This window comes from Culex pipiens, chromosome 3 (genome assembly GCF_016801865.2).
Source record: "Culex pipiens pallens isolate TS chromosome 3, TS_CPP_V2, whole genome shotgun sequence".
Lineage (NCBI taxonomy): Eukaryota > Metazoa > Arthropoda > Insecta > Diptera > Culicidae > Culex > Culex pipiens.
Window position 1 is genome coordinate 167,677,678 of NC_068939.1, and position 25,375 is coordinate 167,703,052.

At 39.3% G+C, this 25,375-nt stretch overlaps 6 protein-coding genes across 9 annotated transcripts in view; 3 read left to right on the forward strand and 3 right to left on the reverse strand.

Annotated features, from left to right (window-relative positions):
* Positions 1 to 432: 432 nt before the first annotated feature.
* On the reverse strand, positions 433 to 2,103 carry LOC128092269 (uncharacterized oxidoreductase YoxD-like). Its single transcript, XM_039594346.2, has 3 exons — positions 1,669 to 2,103; positions 1,431 to 1,610; positions 433 to 815 (listed from the first exon to the last, which is right to left on the reverse strand). The coding sequence occupies exons 1-3, from the start codon at positions 2,101 to 2,103 to the stop codon at positions 555 to 557; spliced, it is 876 nt and encodes a 291-aa protein (XP_039450280.1). The 3' UTR covers positions 433 to 554.
* An 83-nt stretch (positions 2,104 to 2,186) lies between these two features.
* Positions 2,187 to 3,569, forward strand: LOC120429144 (uncharacterized oxidoreductase SSP0419-like). Its single transcript, XM_039594342.2, has 4 exons — positions 2,187 to 2,628; positions 2,686 to 3,119; positions 3,180 to 3,308; positions 3,375 to 3,569. The coding sequence occupies exons 1-4, from the start codon at positions 2,203 to 2,205 to the stop codon at positions 3,427 to 3,429; spliced, it is 1,044 nt and encodes a 347-aa protein (XP_039450276.1). The 5' UTR covers positions 2,187 to 2,202; the 3' UTR covers positions 3,430 to 3,569.
* A 4,085-nt stretch (positions 3,570 to 7,654) lies between these two features.
* On the reverse strand, positions 7,655 to 9,509 carry LOC120429146 (uncharacterized oxidoreductase YoxD-like). The gene is made up of 5 exons (XM_039594345.2): positions 9,123 to 9,509; positions 8,887 to 9,063; positions 8,570 to 8,826; positions 8,388 to 8,516; positions 7,655 to 7,996 (listed from the first exon to the last, which is right to left on the reverse strand). Exons 1-5 carry the CDS (start codon positions 9,492 to 9,494, stop codon positions 7,942 to 7,944), a joined length of 990 nt encoding a protein of 329 aa, XP_039450279.1. The 5' UTR covers positions 9,495 to 9,509; the 3' UTR covers positions 7,655 to 7,941.
* A 70-nt stretch (positions 9,510 to 9,579) lies between these two features.
* LOC120429147 (uncharacterized oxidoreductase YoxD-like) lies at positions 9,580 to 11,062 on the forward strand. 2 transcript variants are annotated; one of them, XM_039594347.2, is made up of 5 exons: positions 9,584 to 10,062; positions 10,122 to 10,298; positions 10,356 to 10,612; positions 10,675 to 10,803; positions 10,873 to 11,062. In XM_039594347.2, exons 1-5 carry the CDS (start codon positions 9,691 to 9,693, stop codon positions 10,925 to 10,927), a joined length of 990 nt encoding a protein of 329 aa, XP_039450281.1. In that variant the 5' UTR covers positions 9,584 to 9,690; the 3' UTR covers positions 10,928 to 11,062. The 2 variants fall into 2 exon arrangements, with proteins under 2 accessions (XP_039450282.1, XP_039450281.1); XM_039594348.2 differs by lacking the exon at positions 10,873 to 11,062 and having other exon boundaries at positions 9,580 to 10,062; positions 10,675 to 10,807.
* An 80-nt stretch (positions 11,063 to 11,142) lies between these two features.
* On the forward strand, positions 11,143 to 12,602 carry LOC120429145 (estradiol 17-beta-dehydrogenase 11-like). The gene is made up of 4 exons (XM_039594343.2): positions 11,143 to 11,645; positions 11,700 to 12,133; positions 12,193 to 12,321; positions 12,381 to 12,602. The coding sequence occupies exons 1-4, from the start codon at positions 11,280 to 11,282 to the stop codon at positions 12,451 to 12,453; spliced, it is 1,002 nt and encodes a 333-aa protein (XP_039450277.1). The 5' UTR covers positions 11,143 to 11,279; the 3' UTR covers positions 12,454 to 12,602.
* A 2,064-nt stretch (positions 12,603 to 14,666) lies between these two features.
* The window catches only part of LOC120429142 (high affinity cGMP-specific 3',5'-cyclic phosphodiesterase 9A), an 85,366-nt gene continuing 74,657 nt past the window's right edge, over positions 14,667 to 25,375 (reverse strand). For all 3 annotated transcript variants that reach the window (XM_052709249.1, XM_052709250.1, XM_052709248.1), the window contains one exon: positions 14,667 to 24,626. In XM_052709249.1, the coding sequence (XP_052565209.1) occupies positions 23,169 to 24,626 (1,458 nt within the window). In that variant the 3' untranslated portion in view covers positions 14,667 to 23,168. The remainder of the gene's footprint in view (positions 24,627 to 25,375) is intronic.

Here is a 25,375-nt window from a genome sequence, read left to right on the forward strand (position 1 = left end):
TGGATCATTTTGTGGAGCGATTTTTGATTTTTTTTTACCTGAAAAATATTTTTTCTCAAAAACGCCCTAGTAAAAGTAAAAGACACCCTATTGCCCATACAAAAATGTTGAAAAATCTGGCAAACAAAAATGATCCACTGCCGGTGACAAATAAAAGAGGCGGTAAAGGTACCATTTTTTTCAAAAAATCGTCATGTTTAATTTTATATTTTCAAAATGGCTTAATTAGAACTTATATAGGTTACATATAAAAAAGATGATTTACATCTTTTAAAATTATAACATCTAATTCGATTAATAAAATCGAACATCTCTTATGATTTTTTTTAATAAACTTGAAACACTACTAGAAATTTGCCAAGAGCAAAAAAAAAAAAATGTTATAGCCTTTGAACAAAAAACGTTTGAATCGTCTGATGAACGACCATGAAAATTCAAAAATCAAGGTGTGACAAATAAAACCAAAAAAAATAGAAATTTCATAAAAATATAAAGTTTAAAAAAATCATATCAAACTAAAACAAGATTACCTAAACTGATTTCTTTTAAGCTACTCACGGCATCTTCAGCACCGCCTCCACCAGCTCCCTGCGCGTGTTCAGCTGAAACGGAAAGATGGCCGTCGTCTTGACGGTGCGGGCCTGCCCCGCCAGCCGTATCTCGTCCCGCAGCTCCTCCATGAAGCCGCGCACCGCGTACTTGGTCGTGGTGTAGTGCCGCGTCAACCCCACCGGCAGCAGGGCCGACGCCGACGCAATCGTCACAATGTGACCTCGCTTGCGGGCGTACATCCCCGGCAGGAACGCGTTGACCGTCTGAAAGTTGGCTTTTGGTTATGTCAATTTTGACAATTTTGACAATTTTGACAATTTTGACAATTTTGACAATTTTGACAATTTTAACAATTTTGACAATTTTGACAATTTTGACAATTTTGACAATTTTGACAATTTTGACAATTTTGACAATTTTGACAATTTTGACAATTTTGACAATTTTGACAATTTTGACAATTTTGACAATTTTGACAATTTTGACAATTTTGACAATTTTGACAATTTTGACAATTTTGACAATTTTGACAATTTTGACAATTTTGACAATTTTGACAATTTTGACAATTTTGACAATTTTGACAATTTTGACAATTTTGACAATTTTGACAATTTTGACAATTTTGACAATTTTGACAATTTTGACAATTTTGACAATTTTGACAATTTTGACAATTTTGACAATTTTGACAATTTTGACAATTTTGACAATTTTGACAATTTTGACAATTTTGACAATTTTGACAATTTTGACAATTTTGACAACTTTGACAATTTTGACAATTTTGACAATTTTGACAATTTTGACAATTTTGACAATTTTGACAATTTTGACAATTTTGACAATTTTGACAATTTTGACAATTTTGAACCTACATAAAAGCTGGCTAGAATGTTGACGTTCACCAGACGTTGCAGATTTTCCGGCACGTACTCATCCGACACGAGAAACGGGACGAGGCCGGCGTTGTTCACGAGCAGATCCACCGGCGATCCCAGGTCGGCTTCTATGCGCTGGCGAAGATCGTTAACTTGATCGCAGCAGGCTACGTCAATCTGCAAGTAAGCGACGAAAGTAAAAGTGGTGTCAAGGCCATCTCTGATGTCACCTCACTTTGTACGCAACGGCTTTCACGCCGTAATATCTCAGCTCCAGCACGGTTCTCGTCGCTGCGTACTCATCCAAGTCGGCTACGACCACGTGGCAGCCATGTTTGGCCAACTCGATGGCGATGGCGCGGCCCAGTCCGTTTGCGCCACCAGTGACCAACGCCGTCCAGCCGCGAATGTCTTTGGGATTCTTCCAACGCAAGAACTTTCGCGCCAACAGGTACAACGTGTGTGGAATCAATTTCGTTACATAAATCAGCAATTTGGTAACGATCTTTAGCACGCGGACCACGGTCATCAGCGGTGTTCGCTGTGGCAGCGGCAGGGCCGGATTGTACGGCAACTTCTGGAACTCAACCAAACTACTCATCGCACGGCCGATCAAAGACTGATTGCGAGTGGTGTTCTTAGGCGAACTACACGGAGCGCAACGAAGCATAAAACAACTTGCAATTGCAGCATGCTCGCGTAAACCAGTTTAAGGTTATGCGTCTACCCTCAAAAGTAAACTTTCTTGAGCGACCAGTAGTCACTTGGTATGATTCGACCGCTCGGTAAGCTACTCCACCAAACTACCCGCAAAATGATCCCCTCGGCGGACCCCGACTCCCGCGGCAGCCTGTACGAGTTCCAGCTGAAACCGTACAACCCGATGCCACCGGTTCCTCCCAAGTCGCTGTGGCACCAGTTCAAGCGGATCGTCTACTTTGTTGAGTTCCTGTTCAAAAGTATTCCCCTCTGGCTGCGAGTGTTCTCCAACTGGTTGTTGCCAAAGCCCCCGAAAATCATCACCAACTGGAATGCCCTGGTCACGGGAGGCGCCAACGGGATCGGCAGCGGAGTTGTGCGCGAGCTGGCCAAGTACGGCTGCAACGTGATCATCGCCGACTTGGACGAGGTCAACGGGGAGCGGATCGTGCAAGAGCTGAAGAAAAAGCATCTGATCAAGGCCGGCTTCTACAGGGTAAGTAGGCCATGCCGTTTTTTTCTGTTCGCCTGCAATCAATAATTGATTACCCAGGTTGACGTTTCGGAGTACGACGAAGTCGTGCAGCTAGGCCGCAAAATCGAGCACGACTTTGGCCCCGTTGACATTCTGGTCAACAATGCGGGCGCCCTGCCGTTCTCCGTCCCCGACGAGTACTCGCCGGCGAATCTGCAACGCATGATGGACGTCAACGTCCTGAGTCACTTTTGGACCGTGAAAACCTTCCTGCCGGGGATGTACGAACGGCGCCGGGGCCACGTCGTCGGTTTGTCCTCCCGCAGTGGTTACGTTCCCACGGGGTACATGCGCAACTACGCCACCAGCAAGTACGCCGTGCGCGGGTTTATGGAGGAACTGCACGACGAAATCTTCCAGGCCGGGTACGAGGGAGAGGTTGTGACGACCAGCGTCTTTCCTGCCGTGATTGGCACCCGGAAGGAGTCGATTGGGACGCTGCTTACGCTACCGTGAGTTGCGCTCTGTAGAAGCTGTTGTTTCCATGTTAAATGTTTCTAATCTTTTTCAAGTGGATACTCCGAGATGGAAGTTACCACCGTAGAGGAGTGTGGCAGGCAGATTGTGAACGCAATTCGACACAACAAACGGAAGCTGTTCGTGCCGGATGTCTTCCAAACGTGGCAGCTAGCGTTGTTTGAGTAAGACTGTTAATTTTTAGTTTCTTAAAATTGAAATTCTTATATTTTTATTGTTTTAATTCACAGAGATCTTCCGAGAGAAATTACCCGGCTCTTGAAGGAAGAGCTGTTTAAACGCTAAATTAAGCGTGAGAAGAATTATGTCTGAACCGAAAATAAAATCAATTTCTGCATCCTTTCTACTTGAAAGATTCACAGATTGTTGTTGTTAATTCATTTATTTCTGGCAGCTTTAACCTTCGTGGTCATTCGCTGCCCTTAGATTCACAGAAGCTATCACGAAAGTATATGGATTAAGACGTTAATTTTATTATTTATTTATTTATTTAATAAAAAATCATTAACAAATCTTCTTAAACAGCAATTGCAAAAACAATAAACGATTTTGGCTGTAAAATATTCATACCTTGTTTATTATTCAATATTTAATAAAATTCTTTAAAAACTTCAATTAAGAGGCAGTATTTGTAGATTCTGCTCGGTTTGTTCTAGAGGTCGTATCGAGGTGCTCCGATTTGGATGAAACTTTCAGGGTTTGTTTGTCTATACATGAGATGAACTCATGCCAAATATGAGCCCTCTACGACAAAGGGAAGGGGGTAAAACGGGCATTGAAGTTTGAGGTCCAAATCACATGAAAAATCTTAAAATTGCTCGCATTTCCGTAAAACTTCATCAATTCCAACTCTATTAGATGCATTCGAATGGTCTTTTGAAGCCCTTCAAAATGTGCTATAGACATCCAGGATTGGTTTGACTTTTTCTCATAGCTTTTGCAAAAAACTGTTTAAAATTGATTTTTTTAAAACCTTAATAACTTTTTGCAACAGCCTCCAACACCCATACTCCCATAGGTCAAAAGTTAGGTTATTACATGGACTATAAGCCTATTGTATTAACTTTTTGGCCAATCGCAGTTTTTCTCATAGTTTTACGATATTTCTATAACAAACATTTTACAACGTTAGTTTTTGCCCTGTAGGCCTCCATAGCAGCACTTTTTGGTCTCAATTTTGACATATTCGGAATCCTCAGAAAATTTTACATTAGATTGAAGTGTTGGAATTTTGAATTTGATTAAGAAAATAATTGAATAAAACATTTCTGAAAAAAGTTAGATTTTTCATACCCTGTGTTCAATACGTCAAATGCTGTATGAAGTAGGCGGATACCTGTTTTACCCATAATCCGACAAAATGGTAAATAATATTTTAATTAATTCTAAATGGCATTTTTTCCAATCAAATTCAAAATTCCAACACTTCAATCTAATGTAAAATTTTCTGAGGATTCCGAATATGTCAAAATTGAGACCAAAAAGTGCCGCTATGAAGACCTACAGGGTAAAAACTAACGTTGTAAAATGTTTGTTATAGAAAAATCGTAAAACTATGAGAAAAACAGCGATTGGCCAAAAAGTTAATACCGTAGGCTTATAGTTCATGTAATTCTCTAACTTTTGACCTATGGGAGTATGGGTGTTGGAGGCTGTTGCAAAAAGTTATTAGGGTTTTAAAAAAATCCATTTTTAACAGTAATTTGCAAAAGCTATGAGAAAAGGTCAAACCAATCCTGGATGTCTATAACACATTTTGAAGGGCTTCAAAAGTCCATTCGAATGCATCTCTTTGATGAAGTTTTACGGAAATGCGAGCAATTTTAAGATTTTTCATGTGATTTGGACCTCAAACTTCAGTGCCCGTTTTACCCCACTTCCCTTAGTCGTAGAGGGTTCATATTTGGCATGAGTTCATCTTATGTATAGACAAACAAACCCTGAAAGTTTCATCCAAATCGGAGCAACTCGATACGACCTGTTTCACATCGGTGAAAAACTCGCTCTTAAAAACAATTTGCAGACATAAGAAAAATTAATCAATGCATTTTTTCCGTGACCTAGCTCAACCTATTTTTTTCATTAAAGCTTTTAAAGTGTAAATACATTTAAAATCACTCATCTTTTCATTCATAATTGTTTATCAATCATGAATATATTCCCTCGATTTTTGGTACCGCCCTCTTTTTTGTCGATTTTCTAAAAAACTTTTTTTTCTTTTAATCATATCTTTGCAACTATTTGAGCAAAAGACTTTCTACAGGTTGCATTTTATAGAAAATTGTCCAAGAAATTCGATAAAAATAAAATTTTAACCCTTAAATGCCCACTATTATTATATTTTAACGTTTTAAGTATTAAAATTCAGTTTTGACAAATTGACTATACTTTTATTTTTTTTATTTTATCGCCATCGTGTTCCCCGGACAATTTTACATAATAATCAATATAGACTTCAAACTAAAATGAACTATTGGCGAGATACAGCGATTTTACTGAAAAAAGTTATGAATTCAAATCCGAAATAAGTTTCTCACATATAAAAACCGAATTATGCGAGATTCATTCCTTTTTGTTGAAAAGTACAACATGAACTTCCGAATGCTGCGCAAAATCAAACTTTTTTCAGTAAAATCGCTGTATCTCGTAAATAGTTCATTTTAGTTTGAAGTCTACATTAATTATTATGTAAAATTGTCCGGGGAACACGATGGTGATAAAATAAAATAAATAAAAATATAAGCAATTGGTCAAAACTGATTTTTTATACTTAAAGCGATAAAATATAATATAAGTGGGCATTTAAGGGTTAAAATTTTATTTTTATCGAATTCCTTGGACAATTTTCTATAAAATGCAGCCTGTAGAAAGTCTTTTGCTCAAATAGTTGCAAAGTTATGATTAAAAGAAAAATTTTTTTTTAGAAAATCGCCAAAAAAGAGGGCGTGGCCAAAAATAGAGGGATGGTCCAATCAGCACCAAACTTGGGATTTCTGTTAACTATCGATAGATAAACGTTCCCTCTAAGTTTGGTCCAAATAGGTGAAGGTCGAGTCCAAAAGTGTACTCAGTTGACCTGGACTGACCCATATAGTCCTGACCTAGGTCCTGACTCGATTATCCGACGTAGGGGAAATATACCCATTTTAAGCCTAATAAGCGGTCGTGTTTGAATAATGCTGGATAATCTGGAGTGTTCCTTGAAATTTACTAAAACCAAGTACACCAACGAGTAGAGCAATTTTTTGTTAACATTTCTGTTTATTTTCACTTTTAATAATAGTTATGCTATTCCTTTTACAAGCATTTGAAAAAAATATTTCCAAAATGCATTCTAATCGATCGAGTGCATTGGGCCACGCCCATTTTCCTATTTTCAGCTTAATACCAGCGCTCTTTTGGGTCTGTTTAGTGCTGCCAAAATTGATGAAATTTTAAGCGAACACTCACGAAAAGTAGCATTTATAGAGACATTTTCCTAGCGTCTCTGGCTCTGGTGCTGCTGGTGGTGTTGGTGGCCACCCTTTGTTCTTTATTCGCTTCTCGCTCGGTTTTCTTCAGCCATTGATTGGAATGGGTTGCCAAAATTCAAACGTCAAACAACTTGGCGCGTTTGTATTTTTTATGGCGCTTGCTAATAATTTACATCATTCGGGATTATTTTTCAAGTGAGTGCATAACTAATGTTCAAAAGAATATGTTGCCGGTATAGTTGTAAGCAATTTCATATCTTAAGCGCTTTGGAAACGTTAGCGCAAGTGAAACGCAGAGTCTCTCTCCGAAACTTCAAACACAACAAAAGCAGCGAACCGAAGATTGGCAATGACGTTTTGGAATTTTGACAGTTTGGAACGCATGAATTACCCCATTGTCCGGTTTCCCGCATGGGTGGTGTGGAAATTGTTGCACATGACTGAAGTTGAGAAATTTGCAACTTAGTTTGATTAATGCTAAATTTTAAAATTTAAACACAAATCTCCAGCGAATTCATGTGAAAACTAAAGATACACTAAAGGCACGATGATTTGATGTGCAATCTTGATCAGAATCGCGATAAAAGCGGTTTAAATTGAAAAATAATAATTTCGTTAAGCAGTTAAGCTCTCATCTTGCGTGTGCCAACAAAACGATGAGAAATGGTCTCGAATAATAGAAATTATGATCAAAAGTGCATTAAATTTGAACTTTTTGGCCAGTAAACGGCATAAATTTGCATGCTTACTCAAGCTGTTGCTAGTAAGTTTATCCAGCTTTTTAAGCGAAAATGGCGTTCGAATGGTGAACGCCCGAAATGTCAAAATCACGCAGTGGTACCAACATTACGAAAAAAGTGTGCCATGGCATGACAGCCGCATTTTTTTCTAATGTTGGTGCTACTGTGCGATTTTGACATTTCGGACGTTCAACATTCGAACGCCATCTTCGCTTAAAAACCTGGATAGCCTAAATAGTAATTTTGGAGCTTTAATCGAGCATCAAACTCACCATATGACGAAGATAGGTGTTTGATAAGAAAGGGTATATAGACTAGAAAATCGTGACGTCAGAAATGAACTCAAATCACTCAAAGTTCATTTTGTGAGTGACTTTAACATTTTGGCCTAGTTTGACAGCTACCTCGTTCCCAGGTTTTCTGTGGGAGAGAAAAGGAGGCGAATACTTTATGAAAATCATACCTGTCAAAATTCCTAGCCTCAAAATTTTGTCGCGAGTTGCTTTTCTCCTCTATTCCCCCTACATTAATTCTTTGGAACGCGCATGCCTACTTTGCTGTCGAATTAATTAATCAACCTTTCTTCACGGTTTTGTCAACTGTGCAAACAAAAGCCGAGAGATTGATCGGGGGAGGTCGCTGCAATAAATAAGAAATTAAACAATTGGGTACTAAAGCCCTATGTCAACTTTTATGTACAACGGTAAAAAACACGTTTAAAAACCATTTTTGATCACTTTTTTTCATTTTAATGCAAAAAAAAAAATTGACAAGACAACATTTTTTCGATGGATCAACTATGGTCCCCTTGGAACGAGCTGTCAAGTAGGAGCTTTTCTGTCAAGAAGGACCGCGAGGATAATTTTTTAAAATTGATTTAAAAATCAATTTTAAACTCTTTGTGGTCGTACAAAGGGTCATTGTACTCAGAAAAATAAGCTTTATCGCTGTAAACAATAATATCAGCAATCTAAGCTTCATTTTAGGACCCAATTATTAATCCTTAATCATTACGAATCCCAGCCCTCACCTCGTCAACGCCAACGGCCAAACATTCGTGAGGTTCGGCACATCCATCTTCCTCGTGTTGTTCCGAATGCCCTCGACAATCACCCGCCCAGCGTCTTCCGGGGTGGTCACGTCCAGTTCCGAGTTTCCACTAGGTTTTAACATTGTCAGTAGTAGATTCAAAAATAAACTCATCAAACTTACGGCAACGCAAGCAGCTTCTCAATCGACTCCTTGCGCGTTCCGATGACCCACGGGAACACGGTCGTGGTCACCACGCGGCCCTCGTACCCCGCGTGGTAGATTTCGTCGTGCAGGTCCTCCATGAAACCGCGGACGGCGTACTTGGTGGTGGCGTAGTTCCGCAAGTATCCCGTGGGGATGTAGGCGGATCCTGAGGACAGCGCTACGATGTGGCCGCGGCCACGGGCGTACATTCCCGGCAGGAAGGTCGACGTGGTCTGTGAGTGAGATTTCTTTTGGGGTCAAGGTAGATTTGAAAAAGTTTCATTTTTGCGTACCCAGAAGTGGCTCATCAAGTTGACGTTCACCATTCGTCGCAGATTCTCAGGCGTGTACTCGTCATCCACTAAAAATGACAAGATCCCAGCGTTGTTGACCAGGATGTCCACCGGTCCGCAGTCGCTTTCGATTTTGCGTCCGAGCTTTACGACCTCCTCGTAAACGGACACGTCGACCTGAAATATCCAAGTAGGTCAGACGAAACTCTTCACCTAGAACAAAACTCATGGCTTACTTTGTACACGGCGGCTTTCACACCGAGTTTGAGCAGTTCCTTGACCGTTTTCTTCCCGTTGACCACATCCAAGTCGGCGATGATCACGTTGCAGCCGTTCCGGGCAAGTTCCAACGCAACCCCGCGGCCAATCCCGTTGGAACCTCCGGTGACCAGGGCGGTCCAGCCGACGATGGACTTGGGTGGGGGTGGCCATATCCAACGGATGATCAGGTTTATCCAAATTGGGATGCTTTTGATCAAGAATTGTATGAAGTAGATGATCCGTTTGAACCGATGCCACAGCGATTTCGGTGGAACCGGTGGCAACGGATTGTACGGTTTCAGCTGGAACTCGTACAGAGTTGAATCGTGGAAACGGGAAGTTATCATTTTGTTGAGTGGTAGATCGAAACTAATCGTTCTACAATGCTATCCTTAACCCAAGAACTGCTAGCTTTCTGCTCCAATGCACATGTGTTAGGCCAGAGTTAACACAGTAGTAGGCGGTGTTAAGCGATGAAGAGTAGAAACGATCAACATAGCCATGATTTGTGTTGTTTAGTCTTTCGGTAAGCTTCCAGCCAAAATGACCATCTGCCGCTCCAACGAATCAACGCTGTACGAGTTCCAGCTGGAACCGTACAACCCGTTGCCACCGGTTCCACCGAAATCGCTGTGGCATCGTTTCAAACGGATCCTGTACTTTATCCAATTCTTGATCAAAAGTATCCCAGTTTGGATAAAAGTGATCATCGAGTGGCTATGGCCACCCGCGCCCAAATCCATCGCCGGCTGGACCGCCCTAGTTACCGGAGGTTCCAACGGAATCGGCCACGCTACAGCCCTGGAACTGGCCCGGAACGGCTGTCACGTGATCATCGCCGACTTGGATGTGGTCAACGGGAAGAAAACGATCAAAGAATTGCTTAACCTTGGTGTCAAAGCCGCACTGTACAAAGTAGGCCATGAGTTTTGTTCTAGGTGAAGAATTTCGTCTGACCTACTAGAATCTTTCAGGTCGATGTGTCCGTTTACGAGGAGGTCGTAAAGCTGGGACGCAAAATCGAAAGCGACTGCGGGCCGGTGGACATTGTGGTCAACAGCGCTGGGGTTTTACCGTTCTTGGTGGACGACGAGTACACGCCGGAAAATCTCCGCCGTGCCGTAAACGTCAACGTGATGGGACTCTTTTGGGTTCGTAAAACTGCCACAACAAAAAAGCATATTTAAAAACATCAAACTTAAAAACAGACCACGGCGACCTTCCTGCCGGGAATGTACGCCCGGGGTCGCGGCCACGTCGTGGGCCTCTCGTCCAGGGCGGCTTACACCCCGCTCGGCTACATGCGCATCTACAACACCACCAAGTACGCCGTGCGGGGCTTCATGGAGGATCTGCACGACGAAATCTACCACGCGGGGTACGAGAGCCGCGTGGTGACGACCAGCGTGTTTCCGGAGATCATCAGCACCCGGCGGGAAACGACGGAGCATTTGCTTTCGTTGCCGTAATTTTTAGTTTTATTTTTTCATCAAAATTTTGATAAAATGATTGTGTTATTTTTTTCAGTGGTTCCTCCGAGTTGACGGTGCCAACTCCGGAGGAGGTCGGCAGAGATATTGTGAACGCGATCCGGAACAACAAGCGGAAGATTCTCGTGCCAGATTTTCTACAAACTTGGCAGTTTGCGTTGTTTGAGTAAGTTTTACTTGGCTTAGGGTTTTTTTTTGTGCGAGAAACAGCAGGTTGAATGATTTTTTTTTGCAGGGATCTTCCAAAATCAGTCTCCAGACTTTTGTTCCAACAGTTGACAAAACCATGATTTCCAAAAAAAAAAACGGATTTTTTCTCCTTCTGATCATGATGATCCCAGTAACTTCATTTTTGAAACACATTGTAATTAGATAAATAAATAAATTTACCTAAATTCAGTCAAAACATCTCGAGTAAAGCAACTGAATCACGCCCCACGACAAAGCAACCTTTGGAGCGCGTCAAATTACACGCAATCTCGGCGGCTCCCAAAATTGACCTGCTTCGATCGATAAGGTCTGCCCTGCACACCCGAAAAATAACGCACCGCACACTTGGATTTAATCGCTTCGATAAGATATCGCCGCCTGCTGCCCCTCACCGCAATCGATTGGGCTATTTTGCGTTCAAAGTGCTTCGCAATGAGCAACTCGCTGGTCGATGTCCACTCGCAGCCGTACGTAGCGGCACCGCCGCTGGAACCGAGTTCACTCCTGCAGGTGGCGCTCCGGATCGTGCAGACCCTGCTGGACCTGCTGGCGGTACTGATTCGCAGCGTACCGCTGTGGTGCGAGCTGTTGGTGGAGATCTTCGCGCCGCCAAAGCCCAAGACCATCGGCGGTCAAACCGCGCTCGTGACGGGCGGTGCCAACGGGATTGGACGGGCCATCGCCGCGGAGCTGGCCCGCGAGGGATGCCACGTGGTGCTGGTTGATCTGGACGGGGAGAACGGCGAACGGGTCGCCGATGAGTTGAGACGGTACAACGTGAAGACCGTTGCGTACAAGGTGCGTTATCTGCTGTTGATTTTGGTGGACAAAGGTTGATGGTTCTTTTCTCAGTTTGACGTCGCCGATTACGACCAGGTGCGGGAGCTGCACCGTCAGGTTGAGCGTGACATCGGACCGGTGGACATTCTGGTGAACAATGCCGGCGTGCTGCCGTTCCTGACCCAGGACGAAAACCTCCCCTCGCAGATCAAGCGCATGATGGACGTGAACGTGTTGGGACAGTTTTGGACGGTGGAGCAATTCCTACCCAGTATGATCCGGCGCCGCAAGGGACACATCGTGGCCATCGGATCCGCGTCGGCGTACACGCCGGTCGGTTGGATGCGGAACTACGTCACGTCCAAGTATGCCGTGCGCGGGTTCATGGAAGCCCTGGACGAGGAGTTGCACCTGATTGGGCAGGCCGACTTTGTCAAGACGACGACGGTGTTCCCGTTTGTGGTCAACACCCGCAAGCAGCTGATGGACAAGATGAACCGGACGCCGTAAGATCACAAAAAAATATCTTTTATCAAATTCAAAAACCAACTCGACCTCATTTTAGGGGAGTCTCGACGATGCCAAAGTTCTCCCCCGAGGAGACGGCCAAAACGGTGGTGAAGGCCATCTGCCACAATCAGCGCAAGGTTGTGGTTCCGGACGCGATCAAAGCGTGGCAGCTTAGCTACTACGAGTAGGTTTCAGGATTTCAGGATTATTAACTGATGTTAAAGCATCTTCTATCTTTTTAAGGCACATCCCGATTAAAATTCGTCGGATGATGGACAGTGTCCTGATGAAGGGACGGCCCATCGTGCTGGATTAAGCGGCAGGTGCAAGCGTTTGCATGTGGTGTGAGCATGGTTGATTGCTACAATCTTATCGAATCGAAGCCAAGTTAATCTAGCTAAGTTTATTGATTGGGTGTTTGTATTGTTTGTTTCAAAAATAAATCACTTGTACTGTTTACCTTAACGACCACGGTTTTTAGTACAGAATTGAAACAACGCCTTGACTTTTCATGATAACATCCATGTAGTTCCTTTCGAGAAAATCGCGGGTTGGTGTCTTCTGGACGGAAAATCGGACTTTTTTTTAGCTAAAATAATAGTCGAAAAACGCTGAAAAAAGACACAAATCAAAAAAATTTCTTATCTTAGCAATTCTCAGAGATTTTTTTTGTATTTTTAATCCGACTGAAACTTTTTTGGTGCCTTCAGTATGCCCAAAGAAACCATTTTGCCATGCAAATTTGGCAGCTATCCATACAAAAATGATATATGTACGAAAATTCAAAACCCTGTTGATGAAATTTGATGGAATGTTTCGATCGATGTGGTGTCTTCGGCAAAGCTGTTGGTATTGATAAGGACTACACTAACAAAATATGAAACTTGGTAAAACAATTTTTGGTGATATTCTATTTCACTTTTTGTCACTTAAACTTGAACTGCAAAAAACACTATTTTTATTTTTTTTTTTTTCATTTTCTGATATGTTTTAGAAGACATTAAATTCCAACTTTTCAGAAATTTTCCAAAACGGACAAAAAATCTTTGATCATGTTATGATTTTTTTTTCAAAAAATCAAAATATTGATCGCAGAAAATTTTCAACTTTGTTTTTCGATCTAAAAATTGAATTCGCAATAAAAAAAACTGTTGAAAATATTTACCCATTTTTGAAAACAATATTTTTGAGAAACTGAAAAGATTCTGTATATTTTGCTTTTTTGAAATTTTTTGATACGACCTCTATTAGTTGCAGAGAAATTGCCCGGCAGAGATTTTAAATGGATGTTTTGTAAGTCTCACCCAAACGACCAACCATTTTCTAATGTCGATAACTCAGCAACTAATGGTCTTATTGCAAAATTCTACTGAAAATGGCAATAAATTTGAAGGTTTCTACCCATTTTGAATTATTTTTTTTAAACTGTCAAAAATTCATACTTAAAGATTTCCAACCCCTTTTTGGGTTTAAATTGACCCTATATTAGAAATTGAACAAAAACAACGCCTAGTTCTTCAGTAGTTCTTAAGATTATTTTTATTCCTATTTGAGTTTGGTACAATATTTTGAGAAGAATCGTTATAGTTTCACACAAACAAAAATTTCACGGGATTTCTCAGAAAAAGACAAATTTCGCGGATTTCACGCTGTCCTCGAAATCGTGAAATTTCACTAACCCAAGTGATTATCTATCATGTGAGAACTGAGCACATTGATTTCCTCGACTTCGTGTTTTTTTGGGACACGCTTATATTCATATTTACGTAAAACTATGAAAAGTATCAGCAATTTCCAAGATATCAATTATTAGGGCAATATGAGTAACACTTCGAAAAAATCATGTTTCGCAAAAATTTCCTTTTTTTTGCAAAATAGGAAAAATCTGAAACTTTCACCAACCTTTTGAATAAATTTGAAACAAAACATAATAAAAAAAATCTAAAAAGTCTAAAACGGAGCTACACTTAAACCCCGATGGTTTGACACCAACTGTTGTCAAACGACTCGGGACACTTTTAAGTTTGACACCCCTTTTACACGGATATCACACACACTACCAAACGAGTGTGCGTGAGCGCAGTGTAAAAAGTGACAGTTCGATAATTTTTTTTTCTAGATGTATGATAAAACAACATAACGATTGCAAATTCGTTTTTTTTTGTCATTGAAGTTATTTAAAAAATAAATCTCAGCATTTCAGATGTCTTTCACTGCAAGCAGCTATCTTAAATTTGGACACATATAAAAATATTTTTAAAAAATATTTTTAATTTTATCACAATTGAGTACAGTAAGGAAGTGATATTATCATAAAATCAGAAGTTCGTCCCCATTTTGCTTTGTCACTTACATCACTTTATATTTCCAGTATTGTTGTTTTCTTCCATCTAGTCCGTTTATATCAGTATAATTCATTACTTTTATTTTATTTTCATTCGCAATAACTTATCAATTGGTTTAAATAGTCGCTTGTATTATCGTTATTCTTATTTTTTCAGTTAATATTATAAGTTATGTTTATTCTCTTCTTCTTCTTCTTTTGTATATACCTTTTACTCTTTAGTGTTCATGTGGTTGATGTTCTCATCCTTACGTGCTAATATATATTTTTTTCTTTTTTTATTATTTCCAGTTTCTTACCTTCTCTATCAACTCTCTCTCTCTCTTATTCTCAGATCAGATCAACGATTTAACAGTTTTTTTTTCTCCAATTAATATACTTTTATTTCTCTCTCTCGCTCTCTTTTCGATAACATTTCTTATTAGTGTTTGTTTTTTTCTTCTTAGTTCGCCATTTCGCTTTTCTCCTTACGTTTTACACTCCACGGAAAATCACATGCATTTTTATGACACATTGGTTTTTTTTTTTGCTGTTGTCTCGACAGACTCGTTACGTTAAACATCGATTTTTTCCTTCTTTTTTATTTTGTGTAATTATTAGCCTCCTCAGAAGAGTGTGTTTTTGTTGTTTTGCGCGCGGTCACGTACTATTGGTTAAGACATTCAATTGTATTTGTTTTTATTTGTTTGTGTGTATGTGATAATTAGGGGTGGTTCTCTATTTGTTAAGTTTCGCACCAGCACGAAGCATGTTTGTTTAAAAATTCTGTCGGTTTTCTGTGAGTTTCGGCAAAAAGGTTGGTCCGTTTTACAAAGGTCAGAATATTGTGTGTTTCATCGAATTCAAAGAGTTGAAAATTTGTTAGTTGTTTTTGTTTACGGGTGGGATACTTAATGTGGCACATTTTTGTTTCCGTTCAACTCTAGTTTGACTAACTTTTATTCATCCGCAAATGCACTGAGAAAAGTTTGCGGTTGATTTCCATAGGTTCTACGCTACTGTTTCGAATTTCTACTCTCAGTATGTCGTGGTCTTTTTGTTTCAACATTTATCAACGTTCGGTCTTACAGGACTTTGAAGGCTTATCGTATATATATAGAGTTGTTTACGTTGGACTTCCAAGAGTGGACCGTGGCGTGGCGGACTGACATCTATTGCGCTAACTTACATTTCTAGCCACATTGAGACACGTTCAAGGTTGACATCAAAAAGTGTGTTGTTTCCACACAATTGTTTTCTAAACAGTTTTAGAAAGAGTGTTTGTTTTTCTGCTAGTATTTGTGTGCTCAGTGCGTGTGTCCTAGTGTTTATCTGCACCCCGGGTTGTTTAAATATAGACAATTTATTTATAATGTCGCCTGCAACATGAATGTTTAGTCATAACTATAGTTTAGTAGAATTCACTTCTCCGCCGAGGAGCTCTTCCCCCCTCCACCCCTCCGCGTTCGGTTCACATTCGATACGATTTAGGTCGATAGACTACATCTCAGTATAGTGTCAGTTTTTGTTTGTTGTTTCTGTTCTAAGCAAAGTGAATTTTGGCTACATTTACGAACGTTCCCGTTAAGAATCCTACCTTGGAAGAAGGGGTGAAAGTCTTCCATTACGGGTGACGTTTTGTTTCAGTGCAGTGCGTTCTTCCCTTTACGTCAAACGGAAGGGCATGGCCTACCGCGTTTTTCGCGCACTTTTGGATAAATTCGGATTTTAATGTTTTTTTTTTTTGATTTTATCTTAGCATCTTTCTTTGTTCTTTGTAGTTTTAGTAGAAAGTGATATGTCTGCGTGTGGTGTAAAGACATGGGGAAACAGTTCGGTGTGTGTCTGTGTTTTTGTGTGAGTGTGGGTTAGTTAGTTCCTATCGGCGGGCACTAAAGTTCATCATCTTCTTCATCATCTCTAGCCAACAAACACGGTCGGAATGGTCACAGCTGATAGAGAGAGTATTACGATTCTATGCTTTGGTTGGTTCTAGAATTTTTTATGTTTTAGTTTTTCTTTTCTCACCTGTAAAACAACAGCGCCTAACAATTTGACAAATTTTCAGTTTCAGACACAATTGGCTATATAAGATGTACTGATTTTGTGTTTAATTTGAGCTACGTACCTTCTAATTAATATCGCGACTTGCTCACAAGCTGGTTTACTTTCTGGTTATTTCGTACTAGAGAGACTTCATGGAGTGACCAAAGTGCAGCAAACAATACGTAAACTTTTGGAAATTACTGAGCAGAGTTGGATAACTCAAAAATAACCCAATTATAGATAAATAACATGACCCCACTGAAATATTTTTGAGGTTAATATAGGAATTCAAAGCTGTATTTTGATAACTCAAATTAAAGTTAGCAAAAAATAACACATTAAATTGTATTTAAAAATTAGGAAAAAATAACATTGATAAAAAAAACAATACAAGTACAATTTTTAGGGGTTTTAGAAAGGCTTGTTTGAAATGACTTTTTTTATTTGAGTTTTAAATTATATCTTTGACCACAAAAAGTGAGTTTAACATATTTCAGATATATAATGGTTTGATATTCGGACTTAGATTTTTTTTATTCGTGAAATAGCATAATTTAATACCCTTATTGAATATTTTTATTTCAAGTATAAGATTCCCAAGCAACATTTTAGGTTTTAAGTAGGCCATAAAAGCCTATTTAGGCCGTATCAGGGTTTTCAGAACCATGATAAAACCTGTAAGTTTAAAAATGTTACTAGGGTTGTCAACACAGCAAACCCGATGGAAAAATCGCATGCAAAAGCATGCACATCACCTCGTCAAATAAGCCATGTTACACACTGCATGTACATTGTACAATTTTTGTAAATACAAAAAAAAAGCTGCGACCGACGGGATCCAAAACCCAGCACCAACAGTAAGAACTGGCGCCTTAGCCCGCTCGGCCATCAAACCGATGGAGAATGTAATAGATAAACGCAGATATCAGCATGACATTTCGGACAAATATCGGATGTGAGCAACTCTCTACGAAATCGGCCAATTTCGACCATTTTTATTTTTTGTATTTTTTTATTTGACTCAAACTTTGTGGGGGCCTTCCCTACGACCAAATATGCTATTTTGTGTCATTGGTTCACCCATACAAGTCTCCATACAATTTTGGCAGCTGTCCATACAAAAATGGTATGTAAATATTCAAACAGCTGTAACTTTTGAGTGAATTTTCTGATCAATTTGGTGTCTTGGGCAAAGTTGTAGGTATTGTTGAGGACTATTGAGAAAAAATAGGTACACGGAAAAAAATTGAGGATTTTTTTATCAACTTTTTTTTCACTAAAACTCAATTTCCCAAAATACGTATTTTTTGATTTTCGAGATTTTTTGATATGTTTTAGGGGACAAAAATCCGCAACTTTTGAGCCATAGAGAAACATGGTCAAAAAATCTGCCGCCGAGTTATGAATTTTTGAAAAAATAGTGATTTTTGGAAAAAATCGAAGTTTCATGGCAAAACAAGTTTGACATTACTTTTTAATGCAAAATTGAATTTACAATCGAAAAGTACTTTACATATTTTTTGATAAAGGGCTCCGTTTTCTAGATATAGCCACCGAAAGTTTGATTTTAGCGAAATATTTGCAGTTTTTCAATTTTTAAAAATAGTGACCATGAGTGACCATTTCTAAAAATATATTTTTTGAAAAGTTCAGAAAATTTGCTATAAAATTGTCTAAGAGACATTGAAGATTGGACCTTTGGTTGCTGAGATACAGCGGCTTAAAGAAAAAGAAACACGAAAATTGAAGTTTTCTAAGTCTCACCCAAACAGCCCACCATTTTCTAATGACGATATCTCAACAACTAATGGTCCGATTTTCAATGTTAAAATATGAAACATTCGTGAAATTTTCCGATCTTTTCGAAAAAAATATTATGAAAATTTTTAAATCAAGACTAGCATTTTAAATGGGCGTAATATTCAATGTTTGGCCCTTTTAAAACTCGGCGGCAGATTTTTTGACCATGTTTCTCTATGGCTCAAAAGTTGCGGATTTTTGTCCCCTAAAACATATCAAAAAATCTCGAAAATCAAAAAATACGTATTTTGGGAAATTGAGTTTTAGTAAAAAAAAAGTTGATAAAAAAATCCTCAAATTTTTTTTCCGTGTACCTATTTTTTCTCAAAAGTCCTCAACAATACCTACAACTTTGCCGAAGACACCAAATTGATCAAAAAATTCACTCAAAAGTTACAGCTGTTTGAATATTTACATACCATTTTTGTATGGACAGCTGCCAAAATTGTATGGAGACTTGTATGGGTGAACCAATGACACAAAATAGCATATTTGGTCGTAGGGAAGGCCCCCACAAAGTTTGAGTCAAATCAAAAAATACAAATAAAATCCATTTCCGGTTTTGGTAGAGAATTGCTCATGTAATATTTACACAGAATTTCATAAATAATGCGAAATTTATTTTACATTCAGGCCTTTTACACGCGGCTAGATTAGGGTAGGGTAGTCATCAATGAGACACTTTTGGTTTTCAACTTTCAACGATTTTTGTAATTTTTTCATCAGCATGTTTTAATGAGCTTTTTGTTGCATTTTATTTCTTTTAGTGTGTTCTAACATTGACCAAAATATGAGATCGATCCGACATCTACAGCCAGAGTTATTCAACTGTCTCATTGTAGAAGCACTTGGCAGGAACAATGAGACAGCTGGGGAACAATGAGACACTCTACGAAAATCAATACTTTTCTAGTAAAACATCATGTTTTTGTATTGTTCCATAACAGGTGACTTGTCTTGAACATTTTAGAACAATTTTGCCAACATGAAACTTTAATCAACAAAAATTAGACTAAAAAGTATTTAAATTTTGTGAAATCCATATATTTATACCAAAAAACTTTGTATGTTTGGTTAAATGAAGTTAAAACTCTATAAATATGCCAAAAATCACTTTCAATTCATGTTTTGAGAGTTTTCCATAGATTTTGAAAAGTTTAATGAAGAAAAATCAAAGTGTCTCATTGTTACCCATGGGCTGAAATGAGTGGGGAACAATGAGACAGCCCTGTTTTCTGGGTATATTCTAAATTTTGGTCAAACCTAATGAAAGGACATTGTAGCCCAACTCAATCCCTATGGAACGTCGAAATAAATTTGAAGAAATATTAGTTTTGTTGTAAATGGCAGGCTACGAGCGAAAAAGTATTTTTTGTCCATAATTTACTTTTACACCCCAGAATCAAACATTTATGAATAACTTTTCAAGGGAGCGTCCATAACCAAAGCCACTATTATAGCAGACGTGTATCTAGTAGATACACCTTTCCCCCAAATATGAGCCTGATTGGTTGAATCTACGACTTGTGAGAGCCATTTTATCATTGTTCCCCGTGTCTCATTGATGACTACTCTACCCTACTTCTTTATTTGCCGTGAAGAGGTTATATAACATTATTTGTTTAAATAAACTAAAGTACGTATAAAAAAATCATGAAAGCATTTGGTTTCAGAACGCTTTTTTGGGGCAAAATTATGCTTTTGTTCATAACAGTTAATACTATCCTGTAGATTCGACAATTTAAAAAAACCTTTTTTTCTCACTAAACATTTTTGAGTTGGGGGAGAAAAACCCCCGAAATCAAAACAACTGAGTTTTTCGACAAACAATCACTCATGTTGGTGAATTAACTGTAATTATTTGCAAAGATTTTAAATTTTTCTTTTTTCTTGTTAAAATACAAATAAATCCAAAATATAGGTATGTTTTTTTCTAAAACAGACTAGATTTTCGAATCCCCATTTTATTTTTCATTGTCTTGTTTTGGTTGGCTGATCAAGAATGATCTCAATTCTAACCTCTAGAATGATTTGGAAATTTTTAAATCAAAGAATGGTGGTGATTTAATATTAAATGTAATAGACAATCAACCACTCAAATTCGACGAAAAGTTGGTCGTAAAACTCGAAACTTCTGTTAGAAGTGAGAAAATAAAGAACCCAAAAAAGTGTAATTTGCCGTGATTCCATTATCCAAAGTTTTTAAGAAATCTTTGAAAAAAACGAACTTGGATAATCGAGTCTTAATTGGACTCAAATTTACCTTATTTGCGACATGGTTAACAAACGTCGGAAAATTTTGTACTGATTTTCACTAAATAAGAGTTTTTAATGTAAAACACTTAAATTTCCACATAATACTCTCAAAAACTTTTATAATTTGCAATATGGAAATCGTTTGATAAACTTATTGCAAATTATGAATATTTTGTTTGTTTTTTTTTTTTTTTTTTTTTTTTCAAAAACATATGGTATTTTCTGAAAGCATGATTATTTTGCATTGAAATTTTAAGATTGTGAAAATCTACAGAACAATTTAGCGTCGTTTGATGCCCTATATGGCAAATCATGAAAAATCTGTATTTGCAAAACTGTGATATTTTGTGAATTCACAGCAACAAACTTCCATGCAAAATCGCATGTAAAAGCATGCACATCACCTTTGTGAGCAAACGCATGTAATTTTGCATGAGAAAACGTGTACACAAAAAAGAAGATTTCGCACATTCCAAAAAAATGTTACTTGTGTACATGTTTTCTCATGCAATATTATGTGATTTTTTCACACAAAGGTGATGTGCATGCTTTTGCATGCGATTTTACCATCGGATTTTTTGCTGTGTAATCTGGTGAACATTTACACAAAATTTCATGTTGCAACTTTTGAAAATATGAATAGTTTTTAAAAACTACGGTATTTTGTGATCATATGAGTATTTTCCACTATTCAAATTGAAATTTGAGTGTGTTCGAAAAATTCATTGATTTTCGAAAAAAAAGCTAAACCTAAACGAATCAGCTTTCACATTGTCAAAAAATAATCTTTGAATTATAGTTATTGAATTTCTGAGTGGATTTTGTTTGAATGAATTCTGTTTAACAAGTTGATGTAAAGAGTTACCATCGGTTATCGCCAATACATTAATCGGGAAATTGAGAAAATCCAAAATATTAAAAGCTAAAAAATGAGATGACATTTTTAAAGTGTATCAAAATAAGATATCTTTAACACAGAAAAAATATATTTTCCCTGAAATTCAAAGTGAGTTCACAATTGAACATGTAAGAAAGAGTACCTAATAAACTTACAATTACTCAAACAATTCAAAGTTTAATATCTAGGACAAATGTTGTCATGGTCCAAAGCAAAAAACTGTGTTTGAAGTTGTTTAAGCATGTGTGCTAAATTGTTAACAAATTTCTTGAGAACTAGCTCATTGATACTCGAAGTAAAAGTTAGTGTAATTAAATTATTTTCACGCAAAAATCACATTTTAATATCTTTCTTTATGTTTTAAGATCATGAGATCGCACCTTTGGGAGAATTTGGTTATAGAGATGAAATAAAAGTTAAAATGGCACGCAGCTTTTCAAAATGGTCCCGGGAAGTCCGGAACATCTCCGGTAGCCACGACCCATAAATTCGTTCACATTCAAAAACTAGAATAATTTTCCTTTCAAATACTTCTTGAAGCTTAACAAATGGTTAAAGTTATGAGCATTTCAATTTTGACTAAAAATTGCCTTTCCCGATCAAATTGTTCAACCAGCTTTTCACTCCATTTTTTGATTTTGTAATCTTTGAACTGTCATTTATCAACAAATTTCTGACCGAATGTAACCAGATTTGAATTTTGAGGCAGTTGAAAACACATTTTTTTACGCCTTTTAAAAATATTTTACACTAACAATTCAGCAATTTACTTATAAGTTTTCCTCCAAGTACCAAACTATTCGAATATATTATGACCATTGCTCGACATTATTTCAGAATAGTTGAGTTGATCATGGAATTTTCCCAAGTTTTTGTTATATCAATGTGTTATTTTTGAGGCAACAAAAACATAGAGAAAAGTTTTTTAGGTATTGCTGAGTTAACTGACTCTGCTCAACTAAATAATGCTATAAATCAACAGGTCGAAGTCACATTACACTTTTGGAAGCACATCTAGTAAAAAAATTACAAAAAAAGTAAAACGCAGCAGCCATTGACCCCGATTGGCTCCAAAGAATAAGCCGTTTGATTATATTTAGAAAAAAAAACAATTGCAAGGAATCGTCGCTGCGGTCAATTTCACACAAGTAGGCCTTGCCATCAAAAAGAAAGATGTTAAGCTAAATGCCAAGTTTAACAATCATCAGCCTACTCGAAATTCATCTTAAAATAGAAGTTAGTGAGTTTGCTTACCAATGCGGGGTCAGATTTGAAGCCAGATTTGAAGTCTTACTACGCTGGCAAATTTTCTTGCAAGTTATTAAACAAAAAGGTCTAAGAAATAAAAAAACAAACCCTACGCCTTCGCCCGCTTTACCTCTCCTCGCTTTCAAACGCTTTCCGCCGGCGGCAGCGTCCGCTCGCAGCACTTGCAAATCAGCGAGCTGAGCCGCTCCGTCAGACAGGTCCAGTAGCTGACCAGCACGGACGTGTGCTTCGACGAGATGGACTCCGACTCGGCGTACGGAGCAGACCGATGGCCACCCCCGCCACCACCAGAGGACTGCCTTCGGTGCTGACTTCCGCCGCCGGAGCTGCTGCTGGCCGGCAGAAGCAGCTGGTGGGAGGGCGGTGGCGTCGGCGAGTCCGTCTGCAGCGAACTCGACGCCAGCAGAATGCCCTGCAAGGACGGTTCGTACGGGTGTTGTCAAATGGTCTCGCTGATGCTTCCCCCGCCTTTCGCGGCGGCCGTCGTGGCGTTCGTGTTGTCATCCAGCGGCCGTCCCGAGCTGATCGTGGTGTCGTTCGCCTCCTCGTTGAGCGATTTGTTCAACGAGAAGGTCAAGCTCTTGTGGCTGCCTCCGCAGCTGGAGCCACCTCCGCCGGCGGTACTCCCGCTCAGACTCCGACAGCAGTTCCGCGTGATCGGGACGTCCAAGCTGTACGCCCGGTTCCGGGCCGTGTTCATCGACGCGATCACGTCGCTGTTCCGATGGTGCATCAGAATCGGCGAGATCGACTTGGGCTGGTTCAGAATCACTCCTCCGGAACCACCCCCGCAGCAGTAATGCATCGATCCTTCCCCGCTGGCTCCACCGCAAATCGCAACCGAACCGCCGCCGCCCCCTCCTACATCTACAGTCTTCGATTTCTCCAGCAAGCGCGTCTTCTTCGTCGTCGCACAGCCTACTCTTTCGGGTTGAGATTCGCCACCGTCCACCGCTGCCTGTTCCGACGCTTTCTGCGCCAGCAGTTGCAGCTTCTTCGATTCCCGCGAGTCAAAATTAAAGCTCAATCTTCCAGTCAGTTGTCTCAGTCTTGATATGATTGATCTCGACGCGGACGTCGTCGTCGTCCCATTGGTTCCGTTCACGGCGCTACCACCGCCTCCACCGCCATTACTCTTTCCCAGCGCTCCACTCGTTCCAACGCCTACTCCGCTGGCGTCGCACCCGCCGCCGCTATTGTTATTGTTGCTAGCATTGCGAATTTTCTCCAGCTTTTGCTGCTGGCTCAAGCTCATCTTTTTGCCAATGTTTTTGTTATTGTTGTTGCTACTGTTATTGTTATTGTTCAAACCTGCGTACAACTTGCCTGAACTCGCAGCCGCCGCCGTCGGCACGCCAATGTTCATGTTTTCACAGTCCTGAACAGCACGCAGCTGGTGCAGGGCAGCCGCCGCCTGCTGTTGGTATTGATGGTGAAAGTGCGGTTGTTGTTGCGTTCCATGGTGACTAGATTGGAACGCCGCGGCCGCCGCCGCCGGCTGAGCCTGGACAGGCGGATCATTGCTGCTGCTGTTCAGGCTGGTGCTCTTGTCCGAGGACGAACACATCGAGTCATGCTCCAGACTGCGATGCTGGCGCTGGTGGTAGTACACACTATTGTCCGACACGACCGTCTGTATCTGGATGCCGTCCGACATCCGGCGGCTGTTACTGTACTGGTCTAAGCTAATGGCGCGATTTGAACCAAAATACGTTCGATTAGTATGCTGAATGTTGCCGTGGGAGCCACGAATGCGCGTACCTGTCTGGTAGTACTCGCCGATCATCGACGGACGCTTCTCGCGGCTCCCCTTGCGGGACGACTGCGAGTTCGGGTGCGACTGCTTGCGGTGGCTACTCTCCGTGTCCACCTTGAACTTGGACGTTTTCTCCGCCACCTGAAAAGCACGAAGCGGGAGCGAATTTGCAAATTTTGATTAGTCGAAAACATTCTCAAAGATCTATTCCTGAGGAACAATTCCAGCTCGGAATCAGAAATCTTGGACTCGATTCTCTTGACAAAACTTTATATGTACTCGTGAACACGGTGTTTTTCACGGTGATGCTTCTCATGATTTCTTTACTTTTATTTAAATTGGAATCCAGAAATTTAAGCGGAAGCATACATTTTCTTAATTTTTGGTAGCTATTAATGAAAGAAATCAATTTTATGTTATTCAATTCAATTTATCGGTTTTATTTAACTTATCAAACATGAAATTTATTTTAGATGATATTAATCTCTAAAACATTCATCTTGCTTTTTTATTGGGCAACAACAGTAACGATATTATGGAATGAAAATAAACTATTATAATTTTGGTAAGTTTTTTTTTTTAAACGAATTAAATGAAATTTAATTAGAATCATTAAATGTCTTAAAAAGGGCAAGAAGAATTATGTTATTTTGTTTAAAAACGTTCGAGAAATCCTAGCAAATAAATTTTTGTTGTTTATATCAGCAGTTCTTTCAGATTGCGGTCATTCGATTATTTTTTGTATTTTTTAATCCGACTGAAACTTGTCTGCTGTCTTCGGTATGCCCAAAGAAGCCATTTTGCATCATTAGTTCCCGAGCAGACGGTAATAACAAAATTCATGCCATTTCAATAACAAATATTATCTATATTATCAAATATCTTCTTGA

Coding starts and splice junctions, on each gene's coding strand:
- LOC128092269 (XM_039594346.2), bottom strand. CDS start 2,103: ATGCTTCGTTGCGCTCCGTGTAGTTCGCCTAAGAACACCACTCGCAAT. Junction 1,611..1,668: donor TGAAAGCCGTTGCGTACAAA/GTGAGGTGACAT, acceptor GCTTACTTGCAG/ATTGACGTAGCCTGCTGCGA. Junction 816..1,430: donor ACATTCTAGCCAGCTTTTAT/GTAGGTTCAAAA, acceptor GCCAACTTTCAG/ACGGTCAACGCGTTCCTGCC.
- LOC120429144 (XM_039594342.2), top strand. CDS start 2,203: ATGATTCGACCGCTCGGTAAGCTACTCCACCAAACTACCCGCAAAATG. Junction 2,629..2,685: donor TCAAGGCCGGCTTCTACAGG/GTAAGTAGGCCA, acceptor TTGATTACCCAG/GTTGACGTTTCGGAGTACGA. Junction 3,120..3,179: donor GGGACGCTGCTTACGCTACC/GTGAGTTGCGCT, acceptor ATCTTTTTCAAG/TGGATACTCCGAGATGGAAG.
- LOC120429146 (XM_039594345.2), bottom strand. CDS start 9,494: ATGATAACTTCCCGTTTCCACGATTCAACTCTGTACGAGTTCCAGCTG. Junction 8,827..8,886: donor ACTTGATGAGCCACTTCTGG/GTACGCAAAAAT, acceptor TCTCACTCACAG/ACCACGTCGACCTTCCTGCC. Junction 8,517..8,569: donor GAGAAGCTGCTTGCGTTGCC/GTAAGTTTGATG, acceptor GTTAAAACCTAG/TGGAAACTCGGAACTGGACG.
- LOC120429147 (XM_039594347.2), top strand. CDS start 9,691: ATGACCATCTGCCGCTCCAACGAATCAACGCTGTACGAGTTCCAGCTG. Junction 10,063..10,121: donor TCAAAGCCGCACTGTACAAA/GTAGGCCATGAG, acceptor AGAATCTTTCAG/GTCGATGTGTCCGTTTACGA. Junction 10,613..10,674: donor GAGCATTTGCTTTCGTTGCC/GTAATTTTTAGT, acceptor TATTTTTTTCAG/TGGTTCCTCCGAGTTGACGG.
- LOC120429145 (XM_039594343.2), top strand. CDS start 11,280: ATGAGCAACTCGCTGGTCGATGTCCACTCGCAGCCGTACGTAGCGGCA. Junction 11,646..11,699: donor TGAAGACCGTTGCGTACAAG/GTGCGTTATCTG, acceptor TTCTTTTCTCAG/TTTGACGTCGCCGATTACGA. Junction 12,134..12,192: donor GACAAGATGAACCGGACGCC/GTAAGATCACAA, acceptor ACCTCATTTTAG/GGGAGTCTCGACGATGCCAA.